Below are 23003 nucleotides of genomic sequence, written 5' to 3' on the forward strand. Positions count from 1 at the left end.
AGAATCCTTCAACAACCAGATAATTAGCAATAGAATCTCTAGATAATTACGGAGCATTTGTGCTTTTTTAGGTTTTTTGCTAGTATTAGCAATTGGAATCATCCTTTTTTTATTTATTTTTTTATGAGAACCAATCCTTTTATTCTTGGGGTTTCCGCACTTGTAGAAAAGAAGGCAGGACGTATTGATCAGATAATCGGCCCAGTACTCGACGTATCTTTCCCTCCAGGTAATATGCCTAGAATTTACAATTCCTTGATAGTTAAGGATAACGATACAACTGGTCAGCCAATAAGTGTGACTTGTGAGGTACAACAATTATTAGGAAATAATAAGGTTAGAGCTGTAGCTATGAGTGCTACAGACGGTTTGATGAGAGGAATGAAAGTAATTGATACAGGAGGTCCACTTAGTGTTCCAGTTGGTGAAACTACTCTTGGAAGAATTTTTAATGTTCTTGGGGAACCTGTTGATGACTTAGGTCCTGTAGATGCTCTCACAAGATCTCCTATTCATAGATCTGCTCCCGCCTTTACACAATTGGATACCAGATTTTCAATCTTTGAAACAGGCATTAAAGTAGTGGATCTTTTAGCTCCTTACCGCCGTGGGGGAAAAATTGGATTATTTGGGGGAGCTGGAGTGGGTAAAACAGTGTTAATTATGGAATTAATCAACAACATTGCTAAGGCTCATGGAGGTGTTTCGGTATTTGGCGGAGTAGGAGAACGTACCCGTGAAGGGAATGATCTTTACAAGGAAATGAAAGAATCGGGAGTCATTAATGAACAAAATATATCAGAATCAAAAGTAGCTTTGGTCTATGGTCAGATGAATGAACCGCCAGGAGCTCGTATGAGAGTAGGTTTAACTGCTTTAACTATGGCTGAATATTTCCGAGACGTAAATAAACAAGATGTACTCCTATTTATTGACAATATCTTCCGCTTTGTCCAAGCAGGATCAGAGGTATCCGCATTATTAGGCAGAATGCCTTCCGCAGTGGGTTATCAGCCAACTCTTAGCACGGAAATGGGTTCTTTACAAGAAAGAATAACTTCTACCAAAGAAGGATCTATAACCTCCATTCAAGCAGTTTATGTACCTGCAGATGACTTGACTGATCCCGCTCCTGCTACAACATTTGCACATTTAGATGCTACTACTGTACTATCGAGAGGATTAGCTGCCAAGGGGATCTATCCAGCAGTAGATCCGTTAGATTCCACGTCAACTATGCTCCAACCTTCGATCGTAGGCGAAGAACATTATGAAACTGCGCAAGGAGTTAAACAAACTTTGCAACGTTATAAGGAACTTCAAGATATTATAGCTATTCTTGGATTAGACGAATTATCAGAAGACGATCGTTTAATCGTGGCAAGAGCAAGAAAAATTGAACGGTTTTTGTCACAACCCTTTTTTGTAGCAGAGGTATTCACTGGTTCCCCCGGTAAATATGTTAGTCTAATAGAGACAATTAGAGGTTTTCAAATGATCCTTTCCGGAGAATTAGATGTTCTACCCGAACAGTCTTTTTATTTGGTGGGTAACATTGATGAAGCTACCGCAAAGGCTATGAACTTAAAAGAAATTTAAAGAAACAAAATGAACCTAAACCTTCGTGTAGTCACTCCCAATCGAGTTGTTTGGGATTCAGAAGTTCAAGAAATAATATTAGCTACTAATAATGGTCAAATGGGTGTATTACCAAACCATACTGCACTTGTAACAGCTTTGGATATAGGAGTCATGAAGATACGACTCAATGCTCAGTGGTCCACTATGGCTTTGATGGGTGGTTTTGCCACGATAGACAATAATGAAATCACATTATTGGTAAATAATGCAGAAAGAGGTATTGATATTGATCTTCAAGAGGCTCAGGAAAGTTTTAGACTAGCTGCAGCTGATCGTGCGCGAGCTGAAGGCAAGAGACAAGCAATCGAGGCTGATGTGGCTCTCAAAAGAGCTAGAACACGACTAGAGGCTGCTGATGCTCTTTTGTTCAGATAAAGAAATATTAATTTATGAAATTGGAAGTAAATGGATAACGATCATAAAGAAGTCTTCAATTTGCCTGAGCCAATAACTGGGCACATTTTCACCTATGCCCATACGGTCTGCTATTGCAATTTTTTTCTCATTTTCTTTTTCGCCTAAAATGAAGAAATCTATATTTTTTTTTTCTATATAAAATGAGAATTGCGGAAAGGTCCTCAGGTCAATCGAAATAAGAAATTGGGTTGCGTCATACATACATAACATGATACAATATCACTTGAAAGAAAAGCCTTTTTGACAATAAAGGCTACAAAATGAGTATTTTGTATTACAAAAAATTTTGTAATACAAAAGTGATTCTTTACGTTCGACACCCAGGTCGAGTAGACCTCGTTCTTGTAAGAGCTATTAACCAATAAATCATAGGGAGGGACTTATTTATGTCACCAAAAACAGAGACTAAAGCAAGTGTCGGATTCAAAGCTGGTGTTAAAGATTACAGATTAACTTATTATACTCCGGAATATCAGACCAAAGATACTGATATCTTAGCAGCATTCCGAGTCACTCCTCAACCTGGAGTACCCCCCGAAGAAGCGGGAGCAGCAGTAGCCGCCGAATCTTCCACTGGTACGTGGACGACTGTTTGGACCGATGGACTTACCAGTCTTGATCGTTACAAGGGGCGATGCTATGATATTGAACCCGTTCCTGGAGAGGAAAGTCAATTTATTGCCTATGTGGCTTACCCTTTAGATCTTTTTGAAGAAGGTTCTGTTACTAACCTGTTCACTTCTATTGTAGGTAATGTATTTGGATTCAAAGCCTTACGGGCTCTACGTCTGGAAGATTTACGGATTCCTCCTGCTTATTCAAAAACTTTCCAAGGCCCACCACATGGTATTCAAGTAGAAAGAGATAAATTAAACAAATATGGTCGTCCTTTGTTGGGATGTACTATAAAACCAAAATTGGGTCTATCTGCCAAGAATTATGGTAGAGCGGTTTATGAATGTCTCCGTGGTGGACTTGATTTTACCAAGGATGATGAAAACGTGAATTCCCAACCATTTATGCGCTGGAGAGATCGTTTCTGCTTTTGTGCAGAAGCACTTTATAAAGCTCAGGCTGAGACGGGTGAGATTAAGGGACATTACCTGAATGCTACTGCAGGTACATGTGAAGAAATGATGAAAAGAGCAGTATTCGCCAGAGAATTGGGAGTTCCTATAGTCATGCATGACTATCTGACTGGAGGTTTTACGGCAAATACTTCGTTGGCTCATTATTGCCGAGATAACGGCCTACTTCTTCACATTCACCGCGCAATGCATGCAGTTATTGACAGACAAAGAAATCATGGTATGCACTTCCGTGTACTGGCTAAAGCACTACGTATGTCTGGTGGAGATCATATTCACGCTGGTACTGTAGTAGGTAAACTTGAAGGAGAACGGGAAGTGACTTTGGGTTTTGTTGATCTATTGCGTGATGATTTTATTGAAAAAGACCGAAGTCGTGGTATTTATTTCACTCAAGATTGGGTCTCTATGCCGGGTGTTCTGCCTGTAGCTTCAGGAGGTATTCACGTTTGGCATATGCCTGCTCTGACCGAGATCTTTGGGGATGATTCCGTATTACAGTTCGGTGGAGGGACTTTGGGGCACCCTTGGGGAAATGCACCTGGTGCAGTGGCTAATCGGGTCGCTTTAGAAGCTTGTGTACAAGCTCGTAATGAAGGACGTGATCTTGCGCGTGAAGGTAATCAAGTGATCCGCGAAGCTACTAAATGGAGCCCTGAACTAGCTGCCGCTTGTGAAGTATGGAAAGAAATCAAATTTGAATTTGATACGATTGATCGCTTGTAATCGAGTGACTTTCGTCTGTTTGGTCCCTTAATCAAATCGAACTCGGCCCAATCTTTTCTTTTAAGATTGAGCCGAATACCGAATGGATGGGAATAGATAATTCGGCTAGAGGAAAGAAATTTACCTCTTACCTACTAATAGAGAAATATATTTTCTGGATTATTCGACCGGGTCGGTGGATCACTAGATCCAGGCCCAGGGAGCAAGGGCCTTCAATCTCTTCTAGCCACGCGCTCAAAGGAGGTTCAAAATTTGTTATCTTTAACAAATTAAATCCCGCTCAAATCTCTTCTAATCTATATCTATATAAAAGCTCATTTTGAATCGGCTTTGTCCGGAGCTTTAGTAAAAAAAAAAAAAAAAACTACAATAGCGTATTATGTAAAAATGTAAAAATAGATATTTTATTAAGTCAATTGTTCATTATTTTTCATGAATCATCGTGAATTCGTTGGACAGATCAGAAAGAACCTGATGGAGACTTCCTTTTCTTTTTTTTTTTTATCAGAAGCGGAATTTGATTCAAGGAATCAAATGTATAATGAAATACCATTATATATATATATATATAATAGTACGCTATTTGAACAAATAAATGAATTACGACGATAAGATCGAATTAATTCCCGATTAAGTCGAGTGAGTCAGATGGATCAATTTATTTCTTTTTTCTTAAAAAAAGAAAAAAAAAATGGAATAAAAAGGGAGCAAAATTTGTATTTTATCTGTTAAAAGTTGTACATTAACAATATGTAGAAAAAATATAGGAAAATGTGTGAGGAAAACGAAAACAAGGATTCTGAATATATCGAAACAACCCCCGTAGAAAACGGATACAATTCGGAACGTTTTAAGCATTTGTGGTTTTTGTGCGAGAATTGTGAGACCCTTATATATAAGAAATCTTTACTAGAACAAAAAGGTGTTTGTGCAGAATGTGGAGCAACTCTGCAAATGACTAGTTCAGAGCGAATTGAACTATTAATTGATAATGGCACTTGGCGTTCTATAAACACGAAGTTATCTAGTATAGATGTTTTAGAGAAAAAACATACGACGTTTGACATCAAAATGGTTCGAAAGGTCTCAATTTTATTGTACAAAGTAATTTCTGGCAAATATTTTTACAAAGAATTTTTTAAAAATAAATATTACAATAAAGCATTGAGAATATTAGTAGCATACAACAATACTCTTGTTAATATCCTTAAGGTTGCACTAGGATCGAAATTCATAAAATATTTGAATTTAGATTCAAAAGAAACTATTAAGATACTACAAGATATTATTGATACAGGGTTGAAAACAGCTCAATTTGCACTATTTGAAATACGTAAAAAAATAAAAAATGAATTCTATAGGTTTGCGCTTTTAAATAAAGCATTTGAAAATAAGCAAATTTCTAGCTTGCTTGCTCAAAATTTGGAAGATAGGAGGGATGACGAGTCTGAAATCATTTCTATAGAATTTGATAGAATGGCGTTTAGAGTTCAAACATTCCTCATTTTAGAATCACTATTGAAATTAAATACACAATTAGCCGATGTAAAAGAACAATTACTATCACAAGATAAGTTCTTGAAAGCAGTGGCGACAAGCTTAGTGAAAAAAGAACTTTATTTTCCGGAAGACAAAAGAAAAACAAGGAAAATAAAAAAAATATTTCCTTTTTATCCAGGAACTGACCCAGAGACAGATTACTTTTTATGGCTGCGAACACATATGGCGATCTCTTTGATGGAAAGATATCTGGTCTTGAAAGAATTTAAATATTGGTTTAGAAATCGTTATTGTGGTTTACTGGAAGAAGAATTTCCTCGGTTTGGTTCTGATATTCTAATAGAATACGTTAAAAAACAAGATCGCTATGAATCTTATAATATGATAGATCATATCATGCAGGATGATCTACACACTAGTACAAATAGTGTTGAGTTATTTCAACAAATAAATCTCTTGTTCCATCACAAGAACAATGAAAAAGATTGTGACAATAATTTTTTGTCGTATACTGAAAATACTAAGGGAATTTATTTCTGTTTACTAGAGATAATGAAACAGTTTTCTACATTAACACTAGATTCCAAAGATAAATTTCCTAAGAAAAAAGGAAGAGATACTAAAGATACTGAAGATATTGAAGATATTGATGAGGAGGATATTGAAGAAGAATATCCTTTAACTTATGACTCTTTAACTAAAGAAGAAAAAGAATATGTCGACGCTAACATAGAACTAATTAAGAGTACATTTAATCTAGGAAAGGAAGAATTTATAGAAACAGAAGAACAGTCTTATCAAGATTATAACACTTCCTATAAAAAAGAAACAGGTTTACCCGACGCTATTCAAACAGGCGTAGGTGAAATAAATGGTATTTCTATTGCACTCGGAGTTATGGATTTTCAGTTCATGGGAGGCAGTATGGGCTCGGTAGTGGGTGAAAAAATAACCCGTTTAATACAGTTTGCTACTGAGAATTTTCTTCCATTAATTCTCGTATGTGCTTCTGGCGGAGCGCGCATGCAAGAAGGAAGTTTTAGCTTAATGCAAATGAATAAAATAGCTGCTATGTTGCATACATATCAAAAGGAGAAAAATTTACTATATATTTCAGTTCTTACATCTCCGACAACTGGTGGAGTCACTGCTAGTTTTGGTATGTTGGCTAATGTCACGATTGTTGAGCCTAATGCATACATTGCATTTGCAGGTAAAAGAGTTATTGAACAGACATTAAACCAGATAGTAGATGATGAAGATCAAATATCTGATTCTTTATTTGATTTTGGAATGTTTGATAGCATGGTTCCACGAGCTCTTTTAAAAAATGTTCTAAGCGAGACAATTGAAATATACATGTATGGTGATTGAAAGGTCAGAATAATTCATTCTATTTTAAGATTCCCAAAAACAATTCTTGATCCCTTAAGAATTGTTTTTTTGGGGATCAAAATAACACAGAAAGTTTTTCAATTATGTAGAGGTTTTTACCTTTTTATAGTATAAATTTATACTATAAATAATGTATTTATAATACATTCTATTTTTATATTATTCCAAACGTAAATATATAATAGAAAAAAACTTATGTCGATTATAACATATTATATCTTTTATTCTAAATTTACTACAAAAAATGTAAATGTATTTATAGTACATCTGTAATTCATTTACAGAATAAGAATTTTATCCATTTACAGAATAAGAATTCTGTCGATTTTCAAATTCACATTGGAAAACTAAAAGAAAAGAAATAGTAAGAATGTTTTCTAGCAAAAAACCATTTTCTTATTTTTTTTCATATTGTATCAAATAGGAATAGTGTGGTAAAGGTAATTTAACTTATTACGTTGTAAAGTGAGATAAAAAAAATAGCGTAGAAAAGCTTTTTAGTAGGTTTCCTCCGAGCTTTATGAAGGTTCCATATCCGCATTTTTTTGTAACAAAAAATCGTTTCAATCGATTTTTATGAAAAGAATGACAAAAACAAAAATTCTCTGTTTTTTTGTTTTTGGCTTCTTTAACTGAGAAAGAGTAAAAAAGAGAGTAGTTGAGCATGGACGTAGCAAATGTGCCGAAAGTGCCCTATCAAGGGCCCGAAGAGGAGGAAGCAAACTGGGTCGAATTATATCACCGATTATTTTTTGGTAGATATATTATCCTAGCTAGACCACTCGAAAAACAACCGGCTGATCAAATCATGAAAAGTATGATTTATTTAAACCAAGAAGATCAAACAAAGGATTTTATGTTTTTTCTTCACTGTCGAGGTGGAGGAATGGTACAGGGAGTCGCTGTTTACGATACTATGCAATACGTAACAGGGGATGTATTTACAATAGGCGTCGGGTTAAATGCTTCAATGGGAGCTTTCCTTCTACACGGGGGGACGTTTACTAAACGGGTAATGACCCAAAACGCATCAATTATGATCCACCAACCCCATATGTCTCCTTATGATCGTCGCGCCACTTCAATAGAATCAAGCTTCGATTCAGAGTATCTGGGCCTTTTGCGTTCGTATGTTGCGCGAACTTATTTAAGAAGAACAAAGCAAGATTTCGAACTAATTTGTTATCTATTAGAACGAGATATTTATATGACACCAGACCAAGCAGTAGAGTTTGGTCTTATCGACGAAATCGGCGTAGAAGGACTCGGTTTTTCAGATACATTAGATACATTGTTTATTCATGACGATGCTGATGCCCATGATAATAGTTTTGCGAATTTTATTCGTGATTTTGCTCGTGATCGTGAGGATCGCAGCATTGACCGTCGGCCTGCGGAATGGTTTTCACCATGGAATCCCACAACATTGGATTCTAACAGGCCAAACAATATACCCGTCCTGGACCATCGCAAGGCAAGGAATATAGTTTTGCGAGGGGAAAATGATAGTGCAAAAACATTACAAACTACAGTTCTGTAGGAGAAACTATAGGTCTCCGAAAAATTTGGATTTGTTTTTTGCTGGGTTTCCGGTTCTCCCCCAGTAATATTCTATTACCGGCAATAATACCGACTCTTCTTCCTTCCTAAATAAAGACTCGCAGTAATCAAAAGGTTCTTTTTTTTTTTTACAGCAAAGGTATGTCCGTCGAGCAAATAGGACCTCTTTCGCAAAACAAACGTTTGAATAAAACGTTTTATAAAACCTAAAAAAAAAAAAAATATAATATAACGTTTTACAAAACCTAAAAAAAAATATAATAGATTTCTAAATCTAATAAATCGGCAATATAATAAAACGTTTTACAAAACCTAAAAAAAAATATAATAGATTTCTAAATCTAATAAATCGGCAATTTAATAAAACGTTTTATAAAACCTAAAAAAAAAAATATATAATAGATTTCTAAATCTAATAAATCGGCAATTTCAAAATATAATATAGAGTTCTAACTCTATAGAACTATTATATATAGTTAATGCTCTTTCGCAACATTAACTAAATTTCTTCTAAATGAATTTAGATTGCATTCCAGAAATGCAGCATTAATTGATAAAAAAAAAATATTTCAATAAATTGAAAATGAAAAAATCAATTTTAAATGAAAAAAGAAAAATAAGACCTTACCGTTCTTTGTATTCAAAGAACGGTAAGGTCTTATTTTTCTTTTTTAGTTTTCTGTACTGGACGATTTAGAATTCGTTCTATATGCTCTTTCTTTTAGGGCGATCTCAAATTCTTTTTGATACTTTCTTATAAGGAAGACCCTAATCCCGTATAAGAACCGTAAAAAAAAATACCTATTAAACCAATAATGAGAATACCCGCAAAAAGGCCTATCAACCAAAGAGGGATCCTTCCGGTGGTATCGGTCATTTCTATAAACTCTTTTAATATTTACTTTAAGTTTTCATGTTAGATTATATCTCAATAAATGAAATTGGGCAAGAAAAAATATTCTCACTACTCCTAATTGAAAAAGTAATTAGAGAATAGAACAGCAAGTACAAAAATAAGTAACAACCCCCAATAGAGGCTGGTACGATTCAATTCAACATTTTGTTCATTCGGGTTTGATTGTGTCATAAATAGCTCCGTGATTTAGTTTATAAAAAGTTTATCGCTGTATGAACTGCATTGCTGATATTGATCCCAAGAAAAAAACCGTAGGTACAGCTAGCCCGTGAACGGCCAACCATCTAACTGTAAAAATCGGATAGGTTCTATCTATAGTCATTAATACCTCCTAAAAACTAGATCTTGTAAATTCATCAAGTTGCTCTAATGAATCGAAACGGCCAGTGACTAATGGAACCTCTTGTCGGCTTTCTGTGAAATACTCATTTGGCCGAGGGCTCCCGAATACATCATAAGCTAAACCCGTACTGACAAATAACCAACCTGCAATGAATAGAGAAGGTATAGTAATGCTGTGGATAACCCAGTATCGAATACTAGTAATAATGTCAGCAAAAGCGCGTTCTCCCGTTAGCTATCTCGCCGAACGAATCGATTAGCGTTGAAACAACAACGCTTAATAGCTAGGGCTGTTAAACAAGCTCGTATTCTATGTTTGATACCTTTTCTTTCTTTAAAATGAAAAGTAATTAGAGCCAACTTGCTCCTACATTTAATCGGAGCTGGGATATCTAACAATTCTATAAATAAAAAGGATTATTCAAAAATGAATAATTGAATTATCTAAGTGGGTCCAAATTCATTTTTGTATTGTCTCTAGTTTCCCGGAGAATTTCCCCGGGAGATTGGGTTTAACTATTTCATGACACAAGAATATTTTCTAACATCATAGAGAAGCAATTATTATTTAATACAGCTATTTGCGCAAGTGTTCTACGATTTGTAAGCAACTGCCTTTTGTATAAAAATTGTATGAATTTATTATAAGAAACTCCATTCGCACGGGATGCTGCATTAATCCGAGTAATCCACAAACGACGAAAATCTCTCTTCCGCTTTAGTCTATCTCGGTGAGCGGAAACTAAAGCTCTGCTCTTCTGTTGGTTAGCAACCCTAAAAAGTTTTGAATGGGCTCCCCGAGAGCCTGATACAAATGCAAGAATCTTTTTTCGACGTTTTTTAGCTATATATCCACGTTTAACTCTGGTCATTGAAGTAGATTCTTCATAAATGACTAATCTATTTTTTGATCAATCATTTTCTTGTTTGGTTTGTTAAGAATAAAACTGATTTTTCTAGTGTATAAAATATAGATTCCAATGGCTTTTGCTGCTCTAACCTTCCCAACCATAATTCTTTTCAGTTAGGCACCTTCCAAGTAGGCAAGGGATTGGACCTTGCATTTAAGTAAGAAAAAAAAATATATATATATAATGTATATATTTTTATGGATTTCTTCGTTTCTATGGTTCTTTCTCTAACGGCAAGGTCCTCTCTATACGCCGGAGCCCTAAGATATGAATTATTTGTTAACTTGTATAGTTTACCATCTCTAGCTCTACTCTTCCCCCCGAATTATCAAGTAAGAAAAACTTTAATAATAAGATTTATAGGTACAGTAACGACATGTAATTGTGAGAGTTGGCAAGGTAGCTGACCTTTTGTCCGTTCTCGCAGCAATAAAAACATAATCTCTTTATGTTTTTTCAATTTGCATTATTTCCTCGCTCAATGGATTGATGACCATTCGCTACCAATGAGGAAGTGCTTTTCATCCCACATCAAGGTGATTGGATTTGCACCAATGGAAACCATAAATTTCATCCCCGGTAAGAGTAGATGATAGATCTGTACTTTTTAACAGAAGGAAAGTTCTTCTTGTTAGAGCGATTTCCTGGTCCGTTTCAGCTTCTGATCTAAACGAGTCGCACATACACCCTGGCACATACTCCTTTACGCTGAGGGCATCCTCTAAGAGCAGGAGATTTTGTTCTATTTTCTATTGGCTGTCTCGCGTTTCTAATAAGTTGTTGAATAGTAGGCACTTTGAATTATATTTGAATTTGAATGGTTCGGATTGATCCTAACCAACTATATAAATGTTGAGATAAATGCTATGCCATTCAATAATTATTCTGTATTTTAATAAAGTAGTTACTACTTTATATGATTAAATAGTTCAATATTCCTATTGATCTATGCCGCCTTATAGATAGAATATATATCAATATCAATACATTTTTATTATCAGATAATTTACATTAATTGATCTAATAGATGTAGGATCCAACATTTTTTTCTTTTTTAATTAAATAGAACCCGGTACCCAAATCAGAATATCTTAAAAACAGAATTTTCTATGTAGTCCTATTCTATCATATAGAAATATAGTTTAATTCTATTTATTGAACTTATAATAAAGGTGGATATCAAACTGGGTGCTAAAGCATGAGTGTTTTGTACCCATTGAGCAAAGATAGGTTGTAATTGTATAGCAGTATCTGAAAACATATCTTTAGGACGTCCTAAAGCACTCATAGTATCATTATGAATATATAGACCAAAACTATGGAAACCTAAGAAAATACATGCCCAGTTGAGGTGTGATACGATTGCATCACGATGTCTCAGAACACGGTCTAAAAGATTGTTGTATTGAGTAGTCGGATCATAGTCTCTTACCATAAAAATAGCTGCATGTGCAGCAGCGCCAACTATGAGAAATCCACCAATCCACATATGGTGCGTGAACAGAGACAGTTGGGTACCATAGTCAGTAGCTAGATATGGATAGGGAGGCATAGAATACATATGGTGAGCTACGACAATAGTTAAAGACCCTAACATAGCTAGGTTAAGAGCTAATTGAGCATGCCATGAAGTAGTTAAGATCTCGTAAAGACCTTTATGTCCTTCCCCTGTAAATGGACCTTTATGAGCTTCCAAAATATCCTTGAGGTTATGACCAATAACCCAATTGGTTCTATACATATGACCAGCGATTAGAAAAAGAACTGCAATAGCCAAATGGTGGTGTGCAGTATCGGTCAGCCACAGACCCCCCGTTACTGGGTTGAGTCCTCCGCGAAAAGTCAAAAAATCTGAATATTCCGACCAATTCAGGGTGAAAAATGGGGTCAATCCCTTAGCGAAACTGGGATAAAGTTGAGCTAAAAGCTCACGATTTAAAATAAACTCATGAGGAAGTGGTATCTCTTTAGGGTCCACTCCAGCATCTAAGAGTTGATTAATAGGTAAAGAAACGTGTATTTGGTGTCCTGCCCAAGATAGAGAGCCAAGTCCTAGTAACCCTGCTAAATGGTGGTTCAACATGGATTCTACATCTTGGAACCAAGTCAATTTTGGAGCAGCTTTGTGATAATGGAACCAACCAGCAAAAAGCATTAACGCTGCAAAGATCAATGCACCAATTGCGGTGCAGTAAAGTTGCAATTCACTAGTTATTCCGGATGCTCGCCAAATCTGGAAGAACCCAGAGGTTATTTGTATTCCTCGAAAACCTCCACCCACATCTCCATTCAAAATTTCTTGGCCTACTATCGGCCAAACTACCTGAGCACTGGGTTTAATGTGAGTAGGATCGCCTAGCCATGCTTCATAATTGGAGAAGCGAGCGCCGTGAAAGTACATCCCACTTAGCCAAATAAATATTATTGCTAATTGACCAAAATGAGCACTAAATACTTTGCGGGAGATCTCTTCCAAATTATTGGTATGGCTATCAAAATCGTGAGCATCAGCATGTAGGTTCCAGATCCAGGTGGTAGTATTAGGTCCCTTGGCTAGTGTCTTTGAGAAATGACCGGGTTTAGCCCATTTTTCAAAAGAGGTTTTAACAGGATCCCTATCCACTATGATCTTTACTTCTGGTTCCGGTGAACGAATGGTCATTGAGTTCTCCTCTTTCCAGACGAGACATGAGAAAAAACCCGCCGAATAAAAAAAAAGATATATTCTCAACTCGTTCCTCTCTTTATTTCCCAGTTCAAAACTAGAGCGACTATGATAGGGAAGTCGATTTGAGACAGGTGTTCATATTTATTATGACATATCTGATAGGTGCTTAATGGACCGTTGCGAGATATAAAACGTCTTTCCCGTCGAGTGGTAAAAAAAGATATCAATATTAATACAATCATTATCTTCATATCCAGATTTATTTATCCATATCTCTGGACCCATATGTTACAGATCACTTTTATAATTCAAAAGAACTTTGAATTGATAAATTATTAATGAATCTTTAATAAATTATATCTCTGGACGGGATTTGCCCATAGAGAAAAGATTTTTTTCATTAACGATCCATAGAAAGTATTCTTTGTTTTATTTTAAACATATTTTTTTATAATGACAATGCAATAAGAGAAGCTAATTCGCTCGAATAGTATGAAAAATGGATTTATCCTGTCTGGATAAATTTCATATTCTTGACGATTTCGCAGTATAGTAATCGAGACATTTTCATTCTCCAAAACGTCCTGTAATCTTTAACCGATTTTGTGCTTCGATATAATTGCTTGGAGCAAGCGCTATAGCTTGTTTCCAATACTCAGCAGCTTGATCAAACCAAGCTTCCGCAATTTCAGGATCTCCCTGTTGAATGGCCTGTTCTCCTCGGTCGGGATAGATCAACTTCTAAAAGTTTTCTTCCCTTAGAACCGTACTTGAGAGTTTCCTACCTCATACGGCTCAATCAACTATTCTTTAGTCCTTTACCCAAACTTCCAAAATAGAAGAAATACGTTCAGGTTAACCGAAAGAACAGAATGGGTCAATGACATGAGTTTCAAACTTCACTTTCGATAAATGATCAGGTTTTCTCCTTTCTCCCACCCTAAAAAAGATGAAGTATTAGAAATAAAGAGATCTACTTCAGATTAGATCAGATAAAAATCTTTTTAAGAGGTAACTATCTATGTTCTGTATAGAAATTTTGAAGAATACTTTCCTACCAGGAAAGTACTTCACGTCTTTAGGATCCGATGCTACACCACTGCTCAATAGCCTAGTAAATCAACCCTATTACATAAATTGAATCCTTTTTTTTGCCCATGAGCAGATTTGATCGTATCAGCCCGAACTTTCAATAATTGATCTTTATGGTGCTTTTTCCATCAATTGAATTGATTTTATTTTATCCATGGACTATCCAGGCTATATTTACCGATTCATATTTGGGCTCCTATGAGGGATATTCTTTTGACTACAGCTGATAAAAAACCGTTGTTTTGGACGGTGCATATGTAGAAAGCCTCTTTTTTTTTTCTTTTCCGTAGTTCTAAACGAATTCATTCTATAGTACAGATAGCCGCACGTAATGACAGATCAAGGCCGTATTATTAAGAGCTTGTGGTAAAGACGGGTTTCGTTCTAATGCCTGGAAATAATATTCCAAAGCCTCAGTATGTTCCCCATTACTCGTGTGGATAAGACCTATATTATATAATATATAACTTCGGTCATAGGGGTCAATTTCCGGTCGCATGGCTTCATAATAATTTTGTAAAGCTTCCGCATATTCCCCTTCGGATTGAGCTGACATTCGTTACGGTCGTTCATTCAATTGAAATGATCTCCGCTTCAAAACCGTACATGAGAATTTCACCTCATACGGCTCCTCCTTTTTTTACAGAATAAGGGAAGTAATCCATTAAATGGACAAAAAAATAGTTTCTTATATTATGAATTAACAGGAACTAGCGTATTTCCGATGAATCTCTAGCTATCCTTCTTGCAAAGATTTTTTTCTAAATACCAAGTATTTTAGCTTAGCACTATAAACATAACCTCTACCAATTTCTTTGTCCTTAACGCACTGTATTTTACGGGGATTATTCACTTCAACAGTCTCCGATGGTTCTAGCGGTATCCGAAATACAAACGAGATGGATGTTTGTTGCCTCAACCATTCTAACTAGCCCTTCATTAAAAAGGTTTTGTGTATTATAACGAAGCATTTGTGTTGTCGATTTTAACGCGTAGTGCTTTTTCCCCTATGCATACCTATCATATAGATTTGACCATTAACATCTATGTAATAGATATAACCTTTTGCTTAATACTAGAATCTCAGAAGATCAAAGCATCTAAGGCTGCATAAATCGGGGATACACGACAGAAAGAATTGTTCTATTTCTAAAACTCACCTTCACTAAGCGTAAGTTTTCTTTAACTTAACTTAATAAATATTCCGCCATTCTACGAAACGAGAAAAAGCAGAAAGAAAAAAATATCAAATCACACCATCTCTGTAATAGGTAAATGCCTTTTTCTCCCCTGAAGCCATTGGGATTATCTGCAATAATATATCCGCTACAATTGTGAAAGTCTTGTCGATAAAATTGTCATTTCTTTGAGATCTAGGCATAGTCAATTATAAATTTGATAATTTTTTTTTTATTCCCCATACGGAAATGATTCCATGAACAAAATTATATTCCAATGCACAATAGTATAATAAATGGATTTCCTTACGATCGCAAATATGTAAACATTATCATTTTTTCTAAATAAAGAAAAAATGGGAATATTTGAAAGAGTTCATTCAATTTATTGATGAACAATAAATTGAATTTCCAGCAAGCTACTGACGCAGCTATTTCATTAGGAATTGATGATCTTTTAACAACACCATCTAAAGCATGGCTTATCCAAGATGCGCAGCAACGAGGGTTTGCTTCAGAAAGACATCATGATTATGGGAATGTACATGCAGTAGAAAAATTACGTCAATTGATTGAGGTATGGCATGCTACCAGTGAATATTTGAGACGAGAAATGAATCCGAATTTTAGGATGACTGATCCTCTTAATCCAGTACATATGATGTCCTTTTCAGGAGCTAGAGGAAGTACATCCCAGGTTCACCAATTAGTAGGTATGAGAGGATTAATGTCGGATCCTCGAGGAAAAATTGTTGATCTACCCATTCAAGGGAATTTCCGCGAAGGACTTTCTTTAACGGAATATATTATTTCATGTTACGGTGCTCGTAAAGGAGTTGTGGATACTTCTATACGAACAGCAGATGCTGGATACCTCACACGTAGACTTGTTGAAGTAGTACAACACCTCGTTGTACGTAAAGTAGATTGTGGTACTATCCAAGGTCTTTTTGTAAATCTCATTCAAGATCGAGAAACAATCAAAAATAAATTTGTTCTACAAACACTAATTGGTCGTGTATTAGCAGACGATGTATATATACACGGGAGATGTATTGCCACGCGCAATGAAGATATTGGAATTAAACTTGCCAATCAATTATATTATTTCCAAGTACAACCAATATATATACGAACCCCTTTTACTTGCAAAAGTATATATTGGATTTGTCAATTATGTTATGGTCGGAATACTACTCATAGCAACTTAATCGAATTAGGAGAAGCAGTCGGCATTATTGCAGGCCAATCAATTGGAGAACCGGGAACTCAACTAACACTAAGGACTTTTCATACTGGTGGAGTATTCACGGGTGATATTGCAGAACATGTACGAGCCCCGTTCACCGGAAAAATTGAATTCAATGAAAATTTGGTTTATCCTACCCGTACCCGTCATGGGCATCCTGCTTATATATGTTATAATAGTTTAGACGTGACTATCAATAATCAATATGAAGTACAAAACTTAACGATTCCGCCAGAAAGTTTGCTATTCATTCAGAATAATCAACTCGTCGAATCGGAACAAGTAATTGCCGAGGTTCGTGCTAAAAGATCCCCCTTTAAAGAAAAAGTAAAGAAACATATATATTCTGACTTGACAGGAGAAATGCACCGGAGTATCCCTATGTCTAATTTGATATTAGAGACAACTCATTTATGGGTATTATCGGGAAGTATATATGAATCCGTTGTAGTACCTTTTTCTTCAGATCAAGATCAAGTGGATATTCCAGAACTTCTTCTTGACAAACATAAATCACTTTCAAATTATTCGGTGGATCAAGTGAAACACGAATCAGTTGACTCAAACTGTTTTGAAAAAGGAAAAAAAATCTTGAATTATTTCGAAACTGATCGAACCATACCTAACGAACATAAAGACTCTATCTATTCCGCCATTCTTTTTGAAAATACCCATATGAGTGTAAAAAAGGAAAAAAATAAACTCATCGTACCATTATGGTGTGATAAACAATGGGGAAAGCGAAGAATTCCTTGTCCTGATTTCATTTTTAGAATACCCAGAGGACAAGGTATTTTACTAAATAAAAAGCACATTTTTGCTTTTTTGAATGACCCCCGTTCAAAAATGATAAAATATGGGAATATTCTCGGAGGTTATTCAATTGAAAAAAAAAGGAATTCTCTTGAAAATCAATTAGACGGAGGGCCCAGATTAAAAATAAAAAAGACTTATGCTTCTCTTATTTCAGTAGGAACAAATGAGATCATTATCAATATGATTCAAATTAGCTTGCTGAAATACCCTTTTTTCAATATCGCAAAAAGGGAAAATATAGCGAGTTCTCCATTTTTGTTTCATAACAAATTAGGTCACACTAATTTGAATGATCAAAGTAAATTACTGAGTAAGGGAACTATTCGTTCATTACCTAATGAGAATAAAAAAGATGAATCTTTTACTATTCTTTCTCCTTCTGATTTTTTGCAAATCGTTTTGTTTCATGATTTAAAATGCTTGAATACAGTAAAAAAGTTGGATGCAAATAAAAAAAGAATTGAATTGTCAGGTCTCCTGGGTCATTTACATAGTATTGCTAATCGTTTCCCATACTCTCATTTCATGACTTATAAAAAAGTGTTACTAACTGAACGTTCAATTTCTAACAATGACTCGAATAATTTCCAATTAGCTAAATGCTATTTTATGGACGAAAAGAGGGAAATTTATCAATTTGATTCATGCAGGAATATTATTTTCGATTTCTTCAATTTGAATTTGTACTTTTGCCTATCCAATTTTTTTGAAAAAACATTTTCAGTAGTCAGCCTTGGACAATTTTGTTCCGAAAGTATATGGATATCCGAAGATAAACAACTCCAAGGATCTGGTCAAATTGTAGTTGTTCATGAGGAATCTTTCGTCATTAGATTAGCTAAACCCTATTTGGGTGCTCGAGGAGCAACTCTTAATAGTTATTATGGGAAAATTCTTTCCCAAGGAGATACATTAATAACTATGTTATACGAAAGATTAAAATCCGATGATATAATTCAAGGTCTTCCTAAAGTTGAACAATTGTCAGAAGCCCGCTCAAATACTTCAATATCAAAAAATCGAAAAAAAAGATTTCAAAAATTGAACAGATACCTAGCAATATTTTTTGGAAACTTTTGGGGGTCATTCACCAGTGTTAGAATGACTATGGAGGATAGTCAGAATCAGTTGGTCGATGAAATTCAAAAGGTTTATCGATCCCAGGGGGTACAAATTTCTGATAAACATATAGAAATTATTGTTCGCCAAATTACATCGAAAGTTTTAGTTGTAGATGTCGACAGGTCCGAAAATAAAAATTGGGAAAATGGACTAGGTAGTCTTTTTTTACCCGGAGAACTCGTTGGATTATCACGAGTACAAAGAATGGATCGCGCTCTAGAAAAAAGAATAAACTATCGAACCATTTTATTGGGAATGACAAACGCATCTCTGAATACTCAAAGTTTTCTGTCAGAAGCGAGTTTTCAGGAGACTGCTCAGGTCCTAGCTAAATCTGCTCTTCAAGGTCGCATTGATTGGTTGAAGGGCTTGAAGGAAAATGTTATTCTCGGGGGAATGATACCTGTCGGTACTGGATTCAACCGTTTGGTAAAACGGAGCAAAATGAATTCGAGAACGAGTCAAAAAAGTCTATTTATCAATAAAGTCGAAGATTTTTTTTTTGAGCATCAAGATCAAGCCTTGATTTTATCTCTTAAACAAAAAGAAACTAGTAAAAATAAAAAAGAAACTAGTAAAAATAAAAAAGAAACTAGTAAAAATAAAAAAGAAACTAGTAAAAATAAAAAAGAAACTAGTAAAAATAAAAAAGAAACTAGTAAAAATAAAAAAGAAGCTAGTAAAAATAAAAAATAAAAAAGCAAATTGTTAGATTTCATTTAAAAAATGAAATGAATACTTGTACCAAGTACGCTACGGCAAGCAATCTAACCCATTCCATTGGAATGTAGATATTACACATAGTAAAAAAAGAAAAGCAAAAATGACGAAAAAAAATTGGAACATCAATTTGAAAGAGATGGTAAAAGTAGGAGTTCATTTTGGTCATGAGACCAGAAAATGGAATCCTAAAATGGCACCTTACATTTTTAAAGAACGTAAAGATAATCATATTATAAATTTAACTTACACCGCTCGTTTTTTATCAGAAGCCTGTGATTTTGTGTTTGATGGAGCAAAAAGAGGAAAACAATTTATGATAGTTGGTACAAAACATCAAACAGCTGATGCTGCTAAATTAGCTGCTTTAGCAGCTCGATGTCATTATGTAAATAAAAAATGGCTCGCGGGTATGTTAACTAATTGGTTTACTACAGAAGCAAGACTTGAAAAATTCAAAAATTTAACGAAAAAAAAAAATACGGGAGGATTCGATGGATTTACGAAAAAAGAAGCAGCAATACTCAAGAGAGAATTGAACAAATTGCAGGAAGATCTAGGGGGTATTAGATACATGACAAAATTGCCCGATATTGTAATAATTCTCGATCAAAAAGGAGAATATACTGCTATTCGGGAATGTAGAACTTTGGGTATTCCAACAATTTGCTTAGTTGATACAGATTGTGACCCAGATCTCGTGGATATCCCAATCCCAGCCAATGATGATGGTAGAGGACCAATCCGCCTGATCCTAAATAAATTAATTTTAGCAATTCGCGCGGGTAGAGAATTGTACTATAAAAAGTGAATTCAAAATAAAAAAAGAGAAGCTATAACTAAGTTGGCTACTATTCCCAAATCTTATAGAATAGATTAAGATAATCTATTTTGATAGAAATAAAGAAATCTTCTTAATCAATCAAATAATCATTCCATTATTTTATTTCGTAGCCTGACTGATGATAGTGTAAATAATTGAGGAATCGGTCATTGAACCAAAATCATTTCTTTTTGAAGTTCATCTTTCTATATAAAGGGTAATATGGATATTTTACAATTTCCTATTAACATGCTGAATTATTTCTACGAGATATCCGGTGTGGAAGTAGGTCAGCATTTTTATTGGCAAATAGGGGGGTTTCAAGTTCATGCACAGGTACTTATAACTTCCTGGATTGTAATTGCTGTCTTATTAGGTTCAGCTACTCTAGCTGTTCGAGACCCACAAATCATTCCGAACGGAGCACAAAATTTTTTGGAATATGTTCTCGAATTTGTTCGGGACTTGGCTAGAACTCAGATTGGCGAAGAAGAATATGGTCCCTGGGTTCCTTTTATAGGGACTATGTTTCTATTTATTTTTGTTTCTAACTGGGCAGGTGCTCTTTTTCCTTGGGGAATTATTAAATTACCTCATGGGGAATTAGCCGCACCTACAAATGATATTAATACCACAGTAGCTCTAGCTTTGCTCACATCAGTAGCTTATTTTTATGCAGGTTTTACAAAGAGGGGTTTAGGCTATTTTGGTAAATATATTCAACCAACCCCAATACTTTTACCAATTAACATATTAGAAGATTTTACAAAACCTCTATCACTTAGTTTTCGACTTTTTGGAAATATATTAGCTGACGAATTAGTAGTTGCCGTTCTTGTTTCCTTAGTACCTATAGTGGTACCTATACCTGTAATGTTCCTAGGATTATTTACAAGTGGTATTCAAGCTCTAATCTTTGCAACTCTAGCCGCAGCTTATATAGGCGAATCCATGGAGGGTCATCATTAATTCAATTAATTGGACTCAGTCTTTTCTAACTTTTCATTTCGATTCTCCCTTGTATAATCATAAATGAAAATACTTCATCTCTAAGATCTTAGTAGAAAAATTAAGGATCGCTAATCCCGTCGATAAAATTCATAGATAGAATAGATCCTATTTGTAGATTCATATCTACATAGTAAAATGAATAGGTTTACTAATGGGAATTAGTTTAGTAAACTGTGTACCCCGGTGTGGAACAATGCATTTTTCGATTTCGAAGGGATACATACATTTTATGTACATAGTTTGTATTATGTTATATAATTATATATATACTAATATATATATATAATTATTTAGAATTAACCATAAAAAATGGGCTATTACGCAGAATATTTCATTTTATAAATGAAAAAAAAATCTGTCTCTATTTCATCTAAAAAAGAATATAATGTCAGGGTAGAGAATTGGTAATATCATAATTTTGAATGCCATTTCGTCGGAGTTTAGTTGTTTCAAAGAAATTGTTCTCTAGTTGAACGTGAACAATCAAATCAATAGATAAAACTATCATATTATCCACACCTAAGAGGAGATTACCATGAATCCTTTGATTTCTGCTGCTTCCGTTATTGCTGCTGGATTATCCGTAGGCCTTGCTTCTATTGGACCTGGCATTGGTCAAGGCACTGCTGCGGGACAAGCTGTTGAAGGTATTGCGAGACAACCAGAGGCGGAGGGTAAAATACGAGGCACCTTACTGCTAAGTTTAGCTTTTATGGAAGCTTTAACTATTTATGGATTAGTTGTAGCTCTGGCACTTTTATTTGCTAATCCATTTGTTTGATCTCGGAGACCAAAATCCGTATTCTTCGGGATTTTAAAGACCCCCTCTATCAATTTTCTTGTTCAGCCAATAGGGGGGGGGCTGATCCAAAATAGTGGACTTATACTTCACTTGTTTCGGTCAGAAAGATTTGCGACACTCGGAGAAGTAGATAGATAGAACAAAGTTTTTTTTTCATAATTGTATCCTTATTTATCGTTATGCGGGACCTGGGACTTACTAAGTACTCGAAATCTGCTTATCCGAAATTCGAATAATAGTAGGATCGAGTCGGAGAAAAAACTTTGTAAAAGTATCCTTATCTATGAGGGGAGAGCGTATGAAAAATGTAACTGATTCTTTCATTTCCCTATCCTCCGCTGAGGGTTTCGGGTTAAATACCAATATTTTAGAAACAAATATAATAAATCTCAGTGTGGTGCTTGGTGTACTGATCTATTTCGGAAAGGGAGTGTGTGCGAGTTGTATATTTGAATAATCCAGCTGGATCCAACCAACTGCACTTTGTAGATAGAAAAGTGCATGATCTCAACGAATTACTTCTAAAAGGGAAAAAAATATGGAAGAACTATAGCATTTCGTAATTGATTGGGAAATTTTATTACCAATCCCAACCAACAAGAGAAAATCTTTAGAATGGTTAAAGCTAAACTGCTTGAAGTCCAAGCACAACTGGGTACTCTTTCCACCGCTGTGCTAATATGAGAAGGGTTCAAAGGCATAGTTGGAGGTTGATCCGATATATAACATTCATATCAATGGAATTATTCAATCTATCTACTGAAAAATAGTCCTAATCTCCCGTCCAATTTTTTGGGTTTAAATGCGGAACCGACGACCTACACAAAAGCGAATTTATTCAAGAAAAAGTAAATAGGAAATATGAATGAAAAGAAAAAAAGAAGAAAAAGAAAAAAGAAGAAAAAGAAAAAACAACTTTGTTGATAATAAAAAATCCCTTTTGGCAAAAGAGCCCTTCGTAGATTTTGGTCTTTGATAGATTGATTTTATTTTTATACATAATATGAACGAAAAGGGCAGGCTCGG

General features: G+C 35.0%; 9 protein-coding genes across 9 annotated transcripts; 8 read left to right on the forward strand and 1 right to left on the reverse strand.

Annotated features, from left to right (window-relative positions):
• Nucleotides 1-55: 55 nt before the first annotated feature.
• LOC131046949 (ATP synthase subunit beta, chloroplastic) lies at nucleotides 56-2126 on the forward strand. Its single transcript, XM_059219780.1, has one exon. It carries the CDS (start codon nucleotides 124-126, stop codon nucleotides 1597-1599), a length of 1476 nt encoding a protein of 491 aa, XP_059075763.1. The 5' UTR covers nucleotides 56-123; the 3' UTR covers nucleotides 1600-2126.
• Nucleotides 1609-2016, forward strand: LOC131047005 (ATP synthase epsilon chain, chloroplastic-like). Its single transcript, XM_059210921.1, has one exon. It carries the CDS (start codon nucleotides 1609-1611, stop codon nucleotides 2014-2016), a length of 408 nt encoding a protein of 135 aa, XP_059066904.1.
• LOC131047003 (ribulose bisphosphate carboxylase large chain) lies at nucleotides 2038-4647 on the forward strand. The gene has a single exon (XM_059219783.1). It carries the CDS (start codon nucleotides 2445-2447, stop codon nucleotides 3870-3872), a length of 1428 nt encoding a protein of 475 aa, XP_059075766.1. The 5' UTR covers nucleotides 2038-2444; the 3' UTR covers nucleotides 3873-4647.
• On the forward strand, nucleotides 4644-8896 carry LOC131047010 (acetyl-coenzyme A carboxylase carboxyl transferase subunit beta, chloroplastic). The gene has a single exon (XM_059219778.1). It carries the CDS (start codon nucleotides 4644-4646, stop codon nucleotides 6744-6746), a length of 2103 nt encoding a protein of 700 aa, XP_059075761.1. The 3' UTR covers nucleotides 6747-8896.
• On the forward strand, nucleotides 7654-8307 carry LOC131049306 (ATP-dependent Clp protease proteolytic subunit). Its single transcript, XM_059210925.1, has one exon. It carries the CDS (start codon nucleotides 7654-7656, stop codon nucleotides 8305-8307), a length of 654 nt encoding a protein of 217 aa, XP_059066908.1.
• A 2717-nt stretch (nucleotides 8897-11613) lies between the features above and the next one.
• On the reverse strand, nucleotides 11614-14558 carry LOC131858051 (photosystem I P700 chlorophyll a apoprotein A1-like). Its single transcript, XM_059210926.1, has one exon. It carries the CDS (start codon nucleotides 13156-13158, stop codon nucleotides 11614-11616), a length of 1545 nt encoding a protein of 514 aa, XP_059066909.1. The 5' UTR covers nucleotides 13159-14558.
• Nucleotides 14559-15825: 1267 nt separating this feature from the next.
• On the forward strand, nucleotides 15826-19317 carry LOC131057470 (DNA-directed RNA polymerase subunit beta''). Its single transcript, XM_057991653.2, has one exon. It carries the CDS (start codon nucleotides 15826-15828, stop codon nucleotides 19315-19317), a length of 3492 nt encoding a protein of 1163 aa, XP_057847636.2.
• LOC131057490 (small ribosomal subunit protein uS2c) lies at nucleotides 18964-20152 on the forward strand. Its single transcript, XM_057991672.1, has one exon. The coding sequence runs from the start codon at nucleotides 19445-19447 to the stop codon at nucleotides 20150-20152; it is 708 nt and encodes a 235-aa protein (XP_057847655.1). The 5' UTR covers nucleotides 18964-19444.
• Nucleotides 20153-20386: 234 nt separating this feature from the next.
• LOC131057489 (ATP synthase subunit a, chloroplastic) lies at nucleotides 20387-22992 on the forward strand. Its single transcript, XM_057991671.2, has one exon. The coding sequence runs from the start codon at nucleotides 20387-20389 to the stop codon at nucleotides 21131-21133; it is 747 nt and encodes a 248-aa protein (XP_057847654.1). The 3' UTR covers nucleotides 21134-22992.
• The last annotated feature ends 11 nt before the right edge of the window (nucleotides 22993-23003 follow it).

Source organism: Cryptomeria japonica, chromosome 1 (genome assembly GCF_030272615.1).
Source record: "Cryptomeria japonica chromosome 1, Sugi_1.0, whole genome shotgun sequence".
NCBI classification, from domain to species: Eukaryota; Viridiplantae; Streptophyta; class Pinopsida; order Cupressales; family Cupressaceae; genus Cryptomeria; species Cryptomeria japonica.

Excerpts from the sequence above, each read along its gene's own strand:
- LOC131858051 (XM_059210926.1), bottom strand. The coding sequence starts at position 13,158 with ATGACCATTCGTTCACCGGAACCAGAAGTAAAGATCATAGTGGATAGG.
- LOC131049306 (XM_059210925.1), top strand. The coding sequence starts at position 7,654 with ATGGTACAGGGAGTCGCTGTTTACGATACTATGCAATACGTAACAGGG.
- LOC131047003 (XM_059219783.1), top strand. The coding sequence starts at position 2,445 with ATGTCACCAAAAACAGAGACTAAAGCAAGTGTCGGATTCAAAGCTGGT.
- LOC131057470 (XM_057991653.2), top strand. The coding sequence starts at position 15,826 with ATGAACAATAAATTGAATTTCCAGCAAGCTACTGACGCAGCTATTTCA.
- LOC131057490 (XM_057991672.1), top strand. The coding sequence starts at position 19,445 with ATGACGAAAAAAAATTGGAACATCAATTTGAAAGAGATGGTAAAAGTA.
- LOC131057489 (XM_057991671.2), top strand. The coding sequence starts at position 20,387 with ATGGATATTTTACAATTTCCTATTAACATGCTGAATTATTTCTACGAG.
- LOC131047005 (XM_059210921.1), top strand. The coding sequence starts at position 1,609 with ATGAACCTAAACCTTCGTGTAGTCACTCCCAATCGAGTTGTTTGGGAT.
- LOC131046949 (XM_059219780.1), top strand. The coding sequence starts at position 124 with ATGAGAACCAATCCTTTTATTCTTGGGGTTTCCGCACTTGTAGAAAAG.
- LOC131047010 (XM_059219778.1), top strand. The coding sequence starts at position 4,644 with ATGTGTGAGGAAAACGAAAACAAGGATTCTGAATATATCGAAACAACC.